The 18,387-nt window shown below is 29.8% G+C and overlaps 1 protein-coding gene across 1 annotated transcript; it reads left to right on the top strand.

Annotated features, from left to right (window-relative positions):
• Positions 1–2,184: 2,184 nt before the first annotated feature.
• LOC111037200 (homeobox protein GBX-2-like) lies at positions 2,185–17,292 on the top strand. The gene is made up of 4 exons (XM_022319598.1): positions 2,185–2,339; positions 5,861–6,610; positions 9,777–9,982; positions 16,484–17,292. Exons 2-4 carry the CDS (start codon positions 5,878–5,880, stop codon positions 16,814–16,816), a joined length of 1,272 nt encoding a protein of 423 aa, XP_022175290.1. The 5' UTR covers positions 2,185–2,339; positions 5,861–5,877; the 3' UTR covers positions 16,817–17,292.
• The last annotated feature ends 1,095 nt before the right edge of the window (positions 17,293–18,387 follow it).

The raw sequence follows: 18,387 nt of genomic DNA, 5'->3' as shown, positions 1-18,387 counted from the left end.
GGATGACTTATCAAAGGGCACCTCCCGTGTTTTTTCACGCATCCTCCCCTTTTTTGCGTCACCCTCATACTGTCGACATCTCCGGCTCTAAGACCTATTGCGAGCTGTGGACTGTTTATCTTCGGCAATAACACAAGTCGCGGAAAACGCGCTTGCCTTAATGAGAAACAAAGAATTTAAAATAAAACGAGATAAGTTATTTAAAAAAAAGAGCTGAAAGTGGTTATATTGTTAAAAATTGATTTATATGATTTTTAAATCGAAAAAAGGGGAGGACAAACGAAATAAAAAAATAGAACTATATATAATAAGCAAAAATATACAAGATAGGTAAAATTAAAGAAGAAAAAAGAGATACGCCCGACAGAAGACATAATAAACAAGGAGAAGAGGATACGAGATGGCGAATGGGTGCGGATATGCAAGTTTTAGGCCACCAGTCACTTCTACAAAGTTCTCACGAACGGTCCCATGATCAGTGTCGAGTGTCGCTGGCGTGTTTGCTCGACCTTGTCAGACCAGACCGATGGAGCTGGAGCAATAGTTGACGACGACGGGCAGATGCGGCTAGTGCGCTTTGATTGTTAACGGTGATGACTCTGACGATGAATTTCCCGTTTTCCGTGACTTGTGTTGATGTCGAAGAGAAACTCCTTCACTCTTTAGTACCGAATACGTCTACAGGATTGCGGCGGCGTCGTTAAGGAGGGGAAGATATGTGAAAGAACATATAGATTGTGACGTGTAACAATGTGAAGCATAACAAAATCCACGACGCTCCGGCCTTTGGGCCTCGGCTCGTGGTTGGCGACCTTGTCGAACGTAACGGGCGACCACATGACGTTCGGCGCGCGATTTGTTTTATGTTAAATCGTTGAACAGTTACAAGATGTAAGACTAAGGTCCGAAAAAATTAATTTAAGGTGCATTATGATATTTTTAACTTATAATATTATGTAGAATATTATTATGTACCTATATTGAACTATACAACGTATGAAAATTAAATATAATTATGTTTAATAATATTTTTTTCTGCCGTGTAAGAACTTATACACATAGACGCATACCTTTTTTTATTGTGTAAGAACTTTATTCTAGAAAAACATACATTTTATTGAAGGATAGGCTCTCCAAAAATGCCGAGGCCAAAATAACGATTTAAAAAAATGATTTATGTTATCTATATTGATTATAGATATACAAAAATGAATTTCGGTCTGTCTGTATGTCTTTTATGTATGCCTAAAGGGTTTGACCAATTTCGATGACATTTTTTGGGTGAGTGGTTCCTTGGATGATTTCGATTCACATTTGGAGCCGGTAGGTCCAACTCGGAGGATTTCTCAAACAGGGATTTTGACATTTATGAAGAAAATGTTTGTTTATCAATGGTTGCTATTGGTTGTAGGAGAAAAAAAATATATTTAGTAGTAATGAATTAGTATTTTTTTTTTGTTTATGGTTGCCACTTGGTTAATCGTCATTAAACATACTTACATCAAATCGGATTTTTACACATTGCCTACCACGGGTTGCCACTCATCTGTGTTACAATCAAAAAAAAAAATATATATATTTACCTATTACCTATTAATATAGAGTATACACACCTAGCATACCTGATAATATACTGCTCGCAATATCACAAGCGAGTCTCATATAGATTTGGCATTTTTAACGGGCAACGAAGTCCACGAGATCAGCAAGTTTATAATAAAATATAAATTCCGTATACCCGACTGCCGAAGAATTGCTTATACTATAAATATATTATATTGCACAATACACTATATACTTATCATTATGTTGTCTAACAATTATATTATAATCGATTAGACGGTGGTGACATACCTATATTTGTTAGATATGATGTACGTAAAATGTCCAAGATATGATTATAATATCTTAACGTGAAGCATCGCATCGCCGCGACAACAATTTCGTTAGAGCATAATATATAATAATATTCAACTGTATAAATAACTTAAGCCCACCTACATAAATATAATTATAATAATATTGGTAGGTACCTATATCGTAATAATATATTGGGCCTTGACGGCCGACCAATGGCTGCGAGCGACCCGCTCAGGGTGGGCGTGGGCTCTTTCGCCGTCCCGTTTGCGCGAATTCTCTCAAAAGCTCTTTGCACATGTCAGTGACGTTTGCGAACTCCTCCGCGGGTGTCTGGTACATACATTGTAACATTGTACATCGTTCGTAATAATAATAATAATAATAATAGTTTACCCTCAGTGCGTTCTACTGGTGCTTGCCGTACCGTGCAGAAGACTTTACCTATACCACGGCGAAAGTTTCGTGGCTTTATTCAGCAGGTACATAATATATATTATATTGTAGAGATACCTACTAGCCCATATCGCTTTTATGTATTATAAGATATAACTGTGTATTTATATATAAACTTTTAAAATTGTGTATATAGGTACATTATTATTATTTATTTATATAATTTAAAAAATAAGTATTTATTATAACGCAAAAAGACAAACAATCTATTTTTTTTTAAATTATTATAAAGTTATGATAATGTTTAAATAATGTTGAAATTGGTTTTCATTATGAATACAGGTACCTAGGTAATTCAAAATATTAATAGAATTTAATTAATTTTAAGCAAAACTAAAAGACAAACTACTAGCCAGTTGTGGTAAAATGAAGGGGGGTAATGAGAATGATAGATTCTCTCTCCTCTATAAACTTATTTCTTTATTTATTGCAACTTATAAGAAGGCATAACATAGTAACCATAAATTATATTATTTTAATAATAGCGTATGTTAAAAAATAAACTATATTTATATTCTCTATCCCTTTCATGACGAAATCATTAGACCTCTACTAAGACAAACAGATCTATTTTACGGATTATTATAAAAAAATCTCCAAAATCCGTTTGTCTTTAAGTTTTGCTTAAAATGTAGGTATTAAAATATATAATTATTTTTAATTCCTTATGTATATTCATAATGAAATTAATTTCAACTTCAAGTTATTTATTACAAGCTGACCCCCGCGCACTTCGTCTTCAGTTCAAAATGCCAATTTTATATGATTCAAACTTTGTTCAATTCGTTATTTAATATTCGGTGTAGGGTGTATTCGATGCTTTAAACTTAAAAATTTTCATCGATCATCTTGAATCACAAAACACTTGTGCAAGTATCACTTTAAAATGTGAATTTTGGAAAATGCTTTCTTAGCGCACACTTACATAGATATATGAAGGAACCTACTGTACAAATTGCAAGCGTCAATAGCTATCATTGTTTAGTTTCTCCATCAGTCAGTGAGTCAGTCAGAACACGTTCCATTATATTATATTAGAGTCATCTCGCCTGGCGTTACCAATGACACTATATATAGCTTGTGATTATGTGAGCAGTATATTGTCAGGTAGATTTTTGATATACTGACATATTGCAGACCCCGCTAAGTGCGTACGTAAGAGTATAATTTTTAACTTTAAAGTTTCAAAGTTGTACTAGGTTAAGCCCAACAGGGTACCTACATATAGGTAAGTGTATATTTTATATGTTATATAGGTATTTATAATAGAATATATATATTTTTTATTTAGAAGATAGCCGTTCCCCCGTGCATTTTGTTGCCCGTAAAAAATGGCACTACTTGTATGATTCAAACTTTATGTTAAATTCGTTACTAATGTTCAAAATTAAAAATAAAAGATTGGGGTATAACTTCGATTTTTATTTTATTTTTAACACATTAGTTATAACGTTTCACATTTATTTGTATTTAGGACTGGGTTTTTTTTAAAGATGACGCCTATAATATTATGTAAACCTCAAGGTCCCGTAATAGGTAATTTTCTTTTTTTTGAACATAAAATATAACTTTATTATATGGCTTATAAAAAAGCTAGGCGTATCGACTGTAATGTATCCCTGACTTTTTTAAAATCTATTAATGACTGATGTTTTTGTAGTGAGTACATTATTTTAAACTATATCTAGTATATCCAACCATTATAATATACTGAAATAAACCGTTTTTCGTTAGATAATGCCCGTCGATTTATCCCATCTAATCTCTATTAAAGATTTTTAACACATTCATTTTGATGGTTTCGGCCAAGTATAAAATATAGGTCTAAATAAAATTATATTCAACCATAATAATTATTTTATCGGTTCAGTAGTTCTAGAGATAACCCAAAGAAATAAGCAATGTTTCTTTTATATAATACTACTATAGATAGCTATTTATTATTATTTATTATAATACATTAGATAATACTATGCTTTACTACTTATTATTATTGTTTAGTTAAGTATGATGTATGCTTTAATGCAGGACATAATATTATGGCACCTATATAGAATATAGATATAAGAAAAGTTATCAAAAATAAAATAAACCTTAAACTTACTACTTACAACCATGCATTTACATATTAAGTACACTTATTAACTGTATACAAATGCAAAGAGATCTATCTTTATGTATTTGTACCTTTAAAAAAATATGATTAGTTTTTGAAAAATGTATTGCATTTTTATTTTTTGTTTACTACGTAAAGTGTATAAGTTAACTACGAGGACCACTTTATGCCTATCGTACCATATACATATACCATATACTATATTTTAACTATTACATTATTTAATTATTCTCATTAAATAACAACAAACAAGTGAACTAAAGTATGTACCTACTGTGGTTGATAACCACTTATTTCGTCGACTCCGCTGCGATATCATGCGGTGTTCCGCAGGGTTCGTCGTAGTATACGCATTAGAAAAAAAAACATTTTGTAACGTAAAAATGTATACATATGTACGTTCAAGTATTGTTTGATGTTCTGCGATGTATATAAGCTTCAATATTTACCCCAGATAGCTGCAGCTGACGTACTATTATTATTAGGTACACCATTAAACGTATAATATAAATTTAATATACCACACTTCCTTTAAATATTTTCTTTATTTATGTACATTTAGGAATTAAAAATTACTGATTTATGTTTAATCTATTATACTATAGGTACATTATTATCAGGAATGTGAATATAGTGTATTATATGTAAGGTATAACAATCAAAAATGCACTCCTTATTATATGGTAAAAAATATGGATGTATCCACTAAAAATTTCAAAACATTGCTTCAATATAAACTTAGGTTTAGTAATAAAAATTCAGAATTATACGTATAAATGTAAACATAGGTTGAATGATACCAATAAAATATTAAATTGTTGTGTAAAAAAATGTATGTAGTTACCTACATAATGAAATATATAAAATACAAAATACGAAATACGAAATTAAAAAAAAATTAAATGTACTCGTATGTCAAATAAACTTTTTACTCTAAAATATCATAACATAATTCATAAGGGTACCTATACAATACATTTTGCCAAGTGCCCAAGTCTATAATATATTTCTAAATTATTCATAAAAACGTTGAAAAAAACATTCATTTACATTTATACGCACGTCGTCTTATGTCCAAAATATACCTACAGAATAATATATTGTAATTATTAGAATACCTGTTACATTACCATAACTTGATTGCTTGAATCAAATTTGTATCTCACTAATTTTGAATTTGGTCGATTTATGCGAAATCATAACATTAACGGGCGACAGCCCTGATTATTCAATTAGAAGATAGACTTCGATTACAGAAATCAGTAGTGGGTACCCATACATTAATTATTATTATAATTTAGAATTCTATACATTAGTATTATCTATAATATGAAACTGTTTCACACTACCTCGTATTATAGAATCACATTATACCTATTGTATACATACAAATTACATTTTCTCGGTGGACTAAAATATTATGTTGTGCAGAAAACTACCCGCCCGACATGACAACGGCTGACAAACGTGCTGGTACGCGTACCGCGGTACAACCGGCGTCGACGGCCGGATCGTTGTCGGACGCGGGCTGCAGCGAACCCGAGGCGGCTGAAATAAGCCGCAAGTACCAAACCGCTTTCCAGTCGTTCTCCATCGAATCTTTGATCGGCGGCGGCGGCTGCGTCCGCGGCAGCGAGACGCCTCCGCCAACGGCTGACGCTACCATATCGCCACCGCCGTACTATTTGGACGCGGCCGCGATGCAACTGCAGCAACGGTCAACGGTGGAACCGTCTTCGATGTTGAACTTTGATTATTTGAGCGTGTTGCGGTTGCAGTCGGCCGCCGCGGCCGCGGCCGCGGTCGGTAAATCGTTCGCGCCGCAGTCGCTGTGGCCGTACTTGAGCGACGCGGTCACATTTCCCGGAACGCCACCTCCCCCGCCCCTATGTTATCACGATTACCGACGGTCATTACTGCGCGATGTCGGCAACCGGCCGTCCCCGCCGCCGGTTTTCGGATGCGACGCCGCTACCGACGACGACGCGGACTCGGGTGACCCCGGCAATCGTGACTTGACCAACGCCTGCCCGTCGGTCGTCGCCGATGGAGGTCCGGATAGCGGTGGAGGCTACGACGACGACTACGGCGGCGGTGGCGGAGGCGGTGGAAGAGACAATGTTGAGGACATCGACGATGACGAGGACGACGAAGACGATGTCGATGACGACCCGCGGTTTGGTGAGTATGTTATATTGTAGTTATTTGTAATTTTAAGCACCCCTTTCTAGATTAACTGCGCATTATAACTGGTTAGTGGTTATAATAACTTATAATATGTCAAATTTCAACGTTTCAAACATTTAATTGGGACTATACCGGCAATGGCGTTTTCCGACACGTTTTATTTTTATATAACCATATAACCGTATATTAGTAGTATTGCAAAGGTTATACTTGCTCACTTTTACGTAAACCGTCGTGGTTTTTCACCAATGTTTAAAAATATTGTATGTTGCATAATATTATCACCCCTGTATTATAAATTCCCCTCGTATCATAAGTTAACTTATTATTACATTTTAAGAATTAATCTTTGGCGTACCATCCGTTGCACAATTGATACAATTTTCTAGGATTTTTGATCAAAGTTATAATAATTCAAGCATATCATCAGTCCATAATATATTGAATGGCTATCATAGAGTAAGCAGACTAAAATGATAGAGTTACTGCAAATAAGATTTATTCAGGTGCGACGTGCATTTTGCTACCCCCTCCAAATGTGAATTTTGAAAAATGTTTTCCACATAAGTGTGTCATTAGTATGAATTTTCGAGATACTTGTTAAAGGCGTTTAAGCTCAAGTTTAAAGAACCTCAGGGGCTGTTAAAAATTTTAAATGTTCAGTTTACATGAAAAATCATTTCCAAAAAAAAAAAATTAATAAACTAAAGTATTCGCATTTTATTGATGGGAAATTGTGCGATCGATTACTTGTCTAGTAGTTTAAGGTCTATGGTAATTTTGCAAATCTTCTTACCAGCAATCTTTTTTTTCAACATTTTCTCTCTCCCCCCCCCCCCTTATTGCTAAAAGCCTAAAAATCAAATTTAACGAATTTATATTCATATGCATAGATACTTTATCATTATTAAATTGGAATAAAACTATTTGATTACATATACTCAGCTTNGAGGTATGATATTGAGTGATCAAGTGAGAGGGGGGGGGGCGGCAATTTTTTTGTAGAACAAAGGTAGCTGAATAGGTCAGAGCGGGCCTGGCTAAAAATCAAATTTAACGAATTTATATTCATATGCATAGATACTTTATCATTATTAAATTGGAATAAAACTATTTGATTACATATACTCAGCTTTATACATCTAACGAATCGAAATCTATTTTTCAAACAAATATAACTTTATCTGGAATTATATAATCGATTTTTTCAGGCACCTGAAAAGATGTGTAAAGTGGAGATTTGCGGTTATTGCACAAGACTTTACAATTACTATATTAAATGTAATTGCTTAAATTATTATTGATTCATTGATACTAATTAAATATAATTTATAAATTAATTAAAATATTTCCTTCCTTCTGTCATTGTATTCTACCATATATTTATGTACTATGTATGTATTATTGGCAATAATAATTACATCCACATTATGTTTATTTTACATAACACATCGAATTATATTTATATACATGTATACGTATTCTTATGTAACAAACCTACTAAATTTAAGCAACTTACATATTTATTATTAAAAATGTTTAAGACTTAAAAATATTAACTTTGATAAAAAAAAAAATATTTCGCTAATGTTTATAAAAATATTTCTATTTTGACACAAGATTGGAAAAATATGAGTTAAAACTAAATACTAAACATCTACATTGCATTATTATGCATTATATTATTTTCTGTTCGAGTTTCTAGTTACCCGGGTACTTCTCTAATACGTCTATTGAACTGATATTATATAATTGTAGTCTGCAGTTTGGTCACCCGATGTTCCCACAAATGGTCAACTATTCCATGACTCCCTCGATTTCATTTACCACCCATTTCCGTCTTCCGGCCATTTACTACAATATGGCCATATTACTTAAATGTTTTCATTGACAGCAGATGTGACTAAAAGAGTGACTTAGATGCTGAATAGCTTTCATAATTTAATATCAAAGTTAGATATCTACTCGTTTTTATCCATTTAGTAAATTCAATATAGGAATCTTCTGTTTCATCTAATCAGTAATCTCTGTAGAAGACAAGTTAGTCGATAAAATGATGCACAGTTTGAGCAAAAAATAAATTGCATAAAAAATTGACATTTTTCTTATTATTTCTATAAAATTATGGTACTAAATTTCCCACGTTTATTTCCCAACAAATTATAAAGAAGAATGTTCAGAATACTGCAATGGAATTAATAGCAACTCATTCTTTAGGAAAAAAATACATTTTAATTATTAAGATCTTTGATAGCTGCTAATTTCAGTTTATGAAAATAAAAACAAATACATATATACTAATGATTAGGCCATTAACTCAGGTATAAATATATAATACATATATAAATCATAAGCGAATTTTCATAAATCCTATAGTTAAGAAAACTTGTAGAAAATATATAATTCCAGAGGTTATTTCAATCATGAAAATTATACATGTCAATAAAAACGGCCTAAATGAGTATACTTGTATTACTGAACAACATTTAAATATTTAATTTAGTACAAATTAATATTTAAGCCAATGTTTTGTTCAAAACATGCCAAAAGTAAATTTTTTTTTCCAAAAATATAATATGCAAATTATAGCCACCCAAATACTAATCAATAGACTCATTATATTTATTTATATGAAACTTTTTATTTCCATCCAAAAATTAAATGACCACAACGCAATAACGAATTATAAAAAGCATTAAGTACCTTAAAGCCAATGAGAAAAATGTCTACAAAATAAAGTGCACAATTTGTTTGAAGTTTAGTTGAATATTAAAACCACTAAGAAATTATTTAATTGAACAAAATTAGTTATGTTATAATAGCAATGTCACAAGGAATGAGATATAGGTAAACAATCCAGTAGTCTAAGTTGCTTATTTAACGACTATATTATATTGGCGTAAAGCTCCAGTCTCTCAATTTTAGTATTGATTTAAAATTTATTACTATTGCAATACAAAATTGTATTAATATTTTTTAAAAATTACGAGGTTGGGAGAATTATTTTTGCATCTTTAGATTTTTGCGGGCTATAAGGCTACAACATTGTGCTCCATATGCCAAGTACGTTATCTACACAATCGCATATTGAAAATTACCTATTAAACAACAAACATGCAGTTTCAATAAATATGTTTTTAAATATCAAATCGATTTCTAGGGAAATGCCTAGATGATACAGACATTCTGCAAACAAGACAAAATATAACTGTGCAGTCTTCAAATGAAAACAAATCTCGCCGAAGAAGAACAGCATTCACAAGTGGTCAGCTTTTAGAATTGGAGCGAGAATTCCAGGCTAAAAAATACCTAAGCCTAACCGAAAGATCCGAAATAGCAAATTCCTTAAAGCTTAGTGAAGTCCAGGTAATATTATTCTATGTGACATTGATACAATGACCATATCTTACAAACTACAAAGTGATAAATATATATTTATTTACCTCTATATTAAATTATTATATCCGTGTGTAAATATTAGGTATTCATATTATGTGTGGCATGAAATAATTATTAATTAATTAATTAAACAATATACCATAAGAATAAATAATATATTAGGTAGTCTCCAATATGGGCACATCACACTATTACAGGGTATCTACGATTGAGACTTAAATTTTAAAATCAGCTTATTGATTTTTATCAATTTAATCATTGTTACATAAGCTTAAGTTGTTTAACTTTTTATAATTTTTATGGGAACATTGCAAATTATAAAAGTATTATTTAATCTAAATATACATAATATGTATTTGTAATTTAAAATATTAAAAACTATCGTTATAAATAATCATTGTTAAAAGAAGTGTTCTACATGGCTATAAGTAATTTTAAAACTGATTCAAATATAATTATTCTAGCAACAAATAGGTACAATTGAAGACATTATGGACTTTAGATCTAACCAACTCAAAAGGTGTTTGAAAAAAATATCAAGTACAGACAAAAAATACAATGTATTTGTTCAAAAATAAAATAGCTTTTAAAAATGGCACAGAATAAATAAAGCCAAGCGTCTAAATTGTCCCATTAAAGCCCCTTAATAGTTAATCAGACTATAATCAAACAACTAAAACGCCTCTTTTTTATATTTCTTGCCGTTAATCTTATGGCGGTTCCTAATTTTGTTTCTTAGAAAAATACACACAAGTGTACGTATTTTACTTTACTGTCTTCAAATGTCAAACCCTTAGTATGAGGCAATTATTCAAAGTAATACATCAACTATGTCGCCACGGCTGTTAGAAATGTGATGTAAATATAAGCATATGTCATACTCTATCCAACGTCCTGAGTAGATGTTGTCAAATTGTACATACAAGTTTTGAAGCATAGTATATAATAGTAACACAATATATTAAACATATTATCATATATTATAATATAGTATGTTATATTCTAGACTCTGGTTGTTGGGTTCTTATATTGGTGCAAATCGCGGAAAAAAGCACAAAAAAAAATTAAATAATCATACCACGGAAAAAAAACACCACACAATCAAGCCCAACGAAAAAAACCACCGAAAGTGTAAACATAAATATGAACACATGTATACATAATAAACAATGTGTTATAAGTTATAATTTATAATTATAAATTGTTTTATAATGAGTCATTAGGTAGTTAATGATATAATATAGAACCTACAATAAAAAAAGGTATTAAAGTCTTAGCCAATCTTAGGTATATAATATTATAATACATTTATACAAAAATGAAGCAACTATAAAAATAATAATATAAGTCAATAAAAAACTGGTGGTAATACCTACAATATTAGTTCGTTGCTTAAGTTTAATATAAGTAAATGGATACAAACCATTGGACCTACTATTTTTTTTTTTTACTTTTCATCTTAGTAACATCAGCTTCAATGCTTTAGTTATTATTTGGGCCAACACTTATATGCATTTGCATATTTCTATTTGTTAGTCAAAAAAATAGCTAGTTTATACCAAAATTTGTTTTATAACCTAACGATGCTGAATACAAAATTGTGTTTTGCATATTTTTGCATATTATGGTATTTTTGCATTTTTAGGGCATATTTTAGCATTTAGTATATTTTTGGAGCTTATTTAAGATCTTAAAAACTCGGGAATTACAAAATATTAATTTGTTTCACTCGTATACCTTATTATTGGTATTTCAGCTCATTTATGAAAAGAGGTAATCTAATCTTAATCGCTAATTATTAGGATCAACAATTCCGTAGATCGGTAACATTATCGCATATAGATAAATATAATATTTTTTTTTTTTATTATTATTAATTTAAGGCTTTTAATACAAAAGTTTATTCGCCTACAATGATTTATATGTCTGGTGGTAACATTTAGCTAGAGGAAATTTGATTTTTTACATTTGAAATTAACAGAAATTACATGAAATTTGTTATGGTTTTTTCTTGTCCTGGCCCGAGTGCGTCTTTGAGTGAGGAGGTGTTTATGTTTGCGTTTGTTCTGGCGTTATGGTAAATGGGGCATTCTAGGAATATGTGATTAACAGTGAATTCACAGTTGCATAATATTATATTTTATCGCACTTATTATAGTCATCAGTCGTCCTTTATATTCGTGCGGTGCGTTATTAATTCGACAATTTTTAAGCAAGTTAGTGGTACAAATGGCACTGATATTAACGAAAAATGTGGAGATGTTTTTAAAAAAAATAATGGTTTTTGTATTCTTACGAAAATTTCAGAAGTATTATCCGGTGATGTATCCACGTTAGAAGGCATCCCAGAAGATTTGACCTGCAACGATTTGTTGCATTATAAATACTCACCTATTACATCCGTTGATGTAGAACTTCCCTTTCAAGCTACAAAAATTTCTTAACGGACAATCGACGCTCAATGCTGTTTAAAAACTTATACAAATCATTAATTGTTCAATGTAATAACATCGGGTAAAAATTAAAATGTTTATAATCTAATTAATATTTTTGTTTAACTTATTTATTGTTACTTTAATTTTAATTTTTAATATTTTTTAAAATCACACATCTTTGTAAATCATTATTCATTGACAATAATATTGTATTATAGTATAAATTGTATAATACATAAAAAAAATTAATCGTTTAATCGTTTTTTTACAATAACATTTTTTTTTAGAGCATATTTTAAGGGCATATTTTGGTAATTTTTAGGGCATAACTGTATACATATTTTATAGATTTTTGGGGTATATAACTGTTGGCCCTAGTTATTATTAATATCTATGATTATTATCTGTTATCTTTATTATGTAGGTAAGTACTATTAAGTAGAGGGTCATTCAAAATGATTCATCCGATTTAAAGTGCTTATATTATTTTATTTTTTAGGTTTAGAACAATATGTTACACATTAAATAAAAGAAAAATATGTCAAGTTTAATTAACTGTATCTATAAATGTTCTATGTGAGCTCTTTTGGTTACACGAATAACATCTAGTCGGTAGTCAAATTTATACCATACTTTTTGCAGCATATCATTTGTAATTGACTCCATGGCTGCTATTATTCGATTTTTCAATTCATCTAGAGTTGATGGCAATGGTGGTTTGTACACAGTGTCGTTAATCTATAACTTTACTCTTTATCCCCAAAAGAAATAATCACATGGCATCAGATCTGGTGACCTATAGGAGGCCATCGGAAGTATCATTTTAAATAACTCTGTATTATTGTATTATGTTTTTTTGAATTATAATTAACGAAATGTTTTAAAAATATAAATAATTCAAATGTATGGCACTCACGTGGACTTTTATTTCCATGGTATGTTTATTTTTTTGCTCTTTTTTCCGTTAGATTTTTTCAGGACTTTTTTGTGGGCTTTTTCCCCATTTTTGCATATATATTTTGTTTAAATTAGGTAAATTGATAAATATATTTATAAAAGTTTGTTTATTTAATATCATAAACTAAAAGTCATGACTCATAAACCATAATAATATAAAATTATCATCAGTAAACAAAGAACAGCTTCAATTTTTAAGCAAGAAACTTTTAAAAACGGAAAACATCTATAATAGACTTAAATAATAATTCATTTTTATACATTTTTAAAATGCGGTCTACCATTAATTATGACTTATGAGTTATGCATTTTGAAAATAATTGATTAAAATAGTACATTAACATATTTTCGAATAAAACATAGGTATTGTTTATTCTACAACAAACCTACTAACACAGTTCTGTGGGATTCGGTATTGACTCGAAAGTTAACAATAGTATATGATATAAATACATACTACCTATCATAATATTATATAATATATACAACGTTTTCCTCAAAAATTAATTCAACCTACCGCATTACATACCAATAACCGGACAATGAACAATAGTAAAATAAATTATTATAGAAGTAATATTATATAATATACACATATATAATACATATTATAATAAAATATACTTAATCATACAGGCTGACGAATGTCTTCGCACTCAGAATCATTTTCAAATAATAATTTATTAATAAATTACGCAATTTAACACGTTCATTATAATAACTTACTTAATGTTGGGTTCCCCTCGACACCTACGCACGTACAAAGCAGAGCCGCAGAGCGATTACCTAAGTTGCCCATTTATCAAATATTTGTATGTATAATGTTATAGTTTTTTTGAAATATTTTAAAATTGTCTACATAACTAATTAACTATTCGTTCAGAGGTCTATTTTTTATAAATTGTAATTCTCAGAAAATTTGTTTTGGTGTGGAGAACCTATGAAATCAAAAATTTATCTTGTCGTTTAAAAAACAAGAAAACTTAAAATACAATAGAGATTAAAAATAGGAATGAATTCAACTACTAACTATCTGAAAAAAATATTTAAAAAACGGTCAAATTTTTCGGGAAAATTATTTTTTTTTAATTTTTATAAAAATCCTCTTATGAATTCTACATAGGTACATATTGAAATAATGAATTCAAAATATTAATTTAAATCATCGATTATTATCTATAATATGCTAACTGCTAATCTACAAATTATTACTAAGTATTAAACCATATTTTTTATAATCACACACTGTATATGATATACATATTTTTTTTCTTTTCTATATTCCTTTTGTGCTATCATGATTCATGATACCTATTCTAAGTTAAATAATTTGAAGTTGTAGGTACATATCAAACAAATATTGTAAAAATACATTTGTTATTCATATAATATAAGTAAATAAAATAAAAATAATAAAAACGCATCTCATGTTTCCATATTATATTTTATTTTATTATAAATCACGGGTATGTATACAACTGAATTTTGATGTACTGAAATATCCATTTCGATATATGACGTGAAATACGTGATATTATCCCTTGGTGAACATTAGAAAATCACGCCTTCTAATAAATTTGCTTTTTTTCGGAATATTGACTATTTTTCTTCCAGAAATCCATATCAGTATGTAATATATAATGTATAGGATGTTTAAACTTTTCATAACACCAGAATTTATGAAAATTGAATAACATTAGTTTGTTTATATATAACTGCTATTAGAATTGTATAAATAAAATCCTCGTAGAACACCCGGTATTAAAACGAATAAAAGTTTACCCTTCAGACAACTATACTATACAATCTGCACCCTCTTTTGAGTGGGAATGTATGTCGTGTAGCAGAATTAGCATAATCATAGGATATCCGTTTTTTAATATTATGATTGTCAGGAAACAACACAAACGTTTTATAAATTCAATCTTATGTAGGTGCCTCCTTGTTTTTAGGGACGTTTTATCAAAATAAATTGCATATTGTACTTATATAATATATATATATCGTTACACTAAATTGCGTCTTTTTAGCACATTTTAATCGTATAGTCTTGATAATCTTTGTCACTAATATGCAGATAGATTTTAGAACTACACAAATTAGGTTGCATCAAAACATTCAAAATATACTCTATTCATTAGAGTGGTCTTTATTTTTCGTTCGTCGGTATTTTTTTTTTCCAATTTAAGAGTTCGTTGACTAAAAAAATCATTGAAAACTGATTATGAACACAAGTTGAATTTTTAACCCGTGCCACAAAGCTTTGAAGTTATATTTAGCTATTACTTATAAAAATATTATACATAGATATTAATGATTAATCACAACTATATAGCTAAGTTGCATATGCCAACATTTATCCATGTTTAATTAAAAAAAAATCCTAAAATGTGATGTAAGTATCTACTTATAAAAGTAACAATAGGTAAGCACTTTTAGATTCTGGGTGAAGTAATGAATTTATTGGTTTTTCAACGGTGTGTAGTTTTTTTTTTTGTGGCTATCATCAAGTTTTGGGGCAGAAAATTAGTTTCAATCCTTAACTTTGAGGATGGTTTACTAGTATATATGGTGGCCTATATGATCTATTGTTAGTACCTAATTTTGTGTTAGAATTAAGAAAACCATTATAAAGCGGAAAATGACAATTCTCTGAATTTATAAATCTAATTATTAAAATAGTTTTAATTTATGATGATAAACATTTTTGCTTTCAGTAAAAAAGCTTGAAAATGTAAAATTACTAGTAAGGTTCTACATGAAATGTTTTTATTCTCATGGAACTTAAAAAAAATATATAATCAAAGTTTAAATTTAAGTTTTTTAAGTACAAATTTTAACAAAATTCATCTAAATGACAAATTATTGTGTAGCTTAAAACTTTAATTTTTTGTAAAGTTTTAAAAATGCATAATATATTCAATTTTAATAACTATAACTAATTCACTAATTAAAAATATTAGAGGTACAACGTGCTAAGCGCTTAGTATCGACAACGATGTTTCCCAAAATACTTTAAAATATCATTGCTGGCTCATAATTGTTTTTTTTTCTCTCTCGTGTGCCATATCCGCAGGTGAAGATATGGTTTCAAAATCGGCGAGCAAAATGGAAACGTGTCAAGGCCAGCCTGTTGTCCGGAAACGCGTGCGGCAACGATGGCCAAAAGAACAACGCCAGCGGGAACGCGATGCGGGGCCGATCGAAATGCCCAAATGGTGTTGTCGGTGGCGGTGGAGCGGGAAAAATCGTAGTGCCCATACCGGTACACGTCAACCGGTTCGTGGTACGTAGCCGACACCAACAATTGGAGAAATGCGCTTCGGGTTTCGCGCATCTCCGACGAGGCAGCGATGCGGTCTTCAAAATCAAAAGTCGGCTGCAATTGTATACATCCGCCATTCTGTAGTCTACAGGTCCGGACCGTGCAAAAGACACAGTGTATAGAGCTGTTGTACACAATAATATTGTACAAACAGCCAACTTTGGACAGAAATGAAAGAATATATAGTAATAATCTAAATACAAATCACGGTAAAATAACATACCTATACGCCTATACCTACCTAACCAATATTATGTTTAGTAGTTGTCAAGTAATATTTGGGCAGCTCCATTTTAGACATTTTTAAAATAGGAAATTTACTCAGTGTCTTCTTAAAATTTAGACTTACTAATATTATACGTAAGTGCCACCTACCTTGCTATTTCCAATTTGTGTACATATTTTGTAAGATTAATATTAATATATTTTTATCATAGCCAATAGGAAATTTATAATTCTTACGAATGGGTACACATCAAAACCGTTTAGATGTATTTACTTTATTTTAATAATTTATTTTATAAGTGATTTTAATAATTATTTAGGTATACCTAATTATAAATTACAGCAGAACAATTACAACATAAAAATACCTTTTTGGGTCATTGATGCTGTAATTTAAAAAAAAAATGTAAAAACCATAATAAACTTATTAATGAATCAAAATCCGTTTCAAAAATTAAAATTTTTCTCACCTAAGTCTACGTTTTTTTTTATGAAATTCAGTCTAAACACCTCCTTTTGTACAGCACAACTGTAGTAAGGGAACAGCGCATCTGCACCACATCTGCATGGCGTGTAATCTAGGTCTTACAAATGTTTAATAGGAACTGTACATTTACATTCAGAAGAATACATTTTATGCTAAGCATTAATTTGTTATTAACATGAGAGTTAACTGAAATATAATCAAACTTAAAAGTTAAAGTTAAGAAATGAGAACATTATCTATGTCTGTAAGACTGTACACGTTGGTTTTTTACTGTATTTAACTTTTGAGCGAATATCTACTATGAGAATTTATATATTTATATTTTAAAAAGGAACTTATAACTCCTTTAAAAATTAAAATATAGTAAAAAACCAACGAATTAACACAGATTGTGTATTGAAATATTACGTACTATAGGAAATTGTACTGTATAATAAGCTATTATAGTATTATCTGATTACCTACCTACCTGAACCATATAAATGTATTTATTATATTTTATATTTGTACATACAACCTATGTAATGTATTTACATTGTATGTGTACATAATATGTAAGTTGCTATCATTTTAACTTAGGTAGGTACCTAGTACATTTTATACATTAGATACAGATTATTTTATTATTATCACATGCTAATAAGTAATATTTTAGAACTTTGGTTATTTTTTTAGAACATTGTAAGTGAATGTAAAAACAAAAAAATATTGATTGTCTAAATTCAATACACCCTACCAGAAAGTGTACCTATACCCATAGTCTGTTTTAAATTGTATATGTATAGTGTATACAAAATAGTAAATTTGTATTATATATAAAGTAGGTACCTACATGAATATTTTTATAATCCTATTCTATCTTTTTCTTAAAATAAAAAATTGCATGCGATATATACATAATAAATAAATATATACGTTTGAACTTTGAATATACATTGTAAAT

Source organism: Myzus persicae, unplaced genomic scaffold, assembly GCF_001856785.1.
Source record: "Myzus persicae strain clone G006 unplaced genomic scaffold, MPER_G0061.0, whole genome shotgun sequence".
In the NCBI taxonomy this organism is placed as follows: domain Eukaryota; kingdom Metazoa; phylum Arthropoda; class Insecta; order Hemiptera; family Aphididae; genus Myzus; species Myzus persicae.
Note: the sequence above shows the minus strand (reverse complement) of the source record. Positions and strands in the feature narration are given on the sequence as shown.

Excerpts from the sequence above, each read along its gene's own strand:
- LOC111037200 (XM_022319598.1), top strand. The coding sequence starts at position 5,878 with ATGACAACGGCTGACAAACGTGCTGGTACGCGTACCGCGGTACAACCG. Across the intron at positions 6,611-9,776 it reads CGATGACGACCCGCGGTTTG|GGAAATGCCTAGATGATACA; the intron begins GTGAGTATGTTA and ends ATCGATTTCTAG. Across the intron at positions 9,983-16,483 it reads TAAAGCTTAGTGAAGTCCAG|GTGAAGATATGGTTTCAAAA; the intron begins GTAATATTATTC and ends CCATATCCGCAG.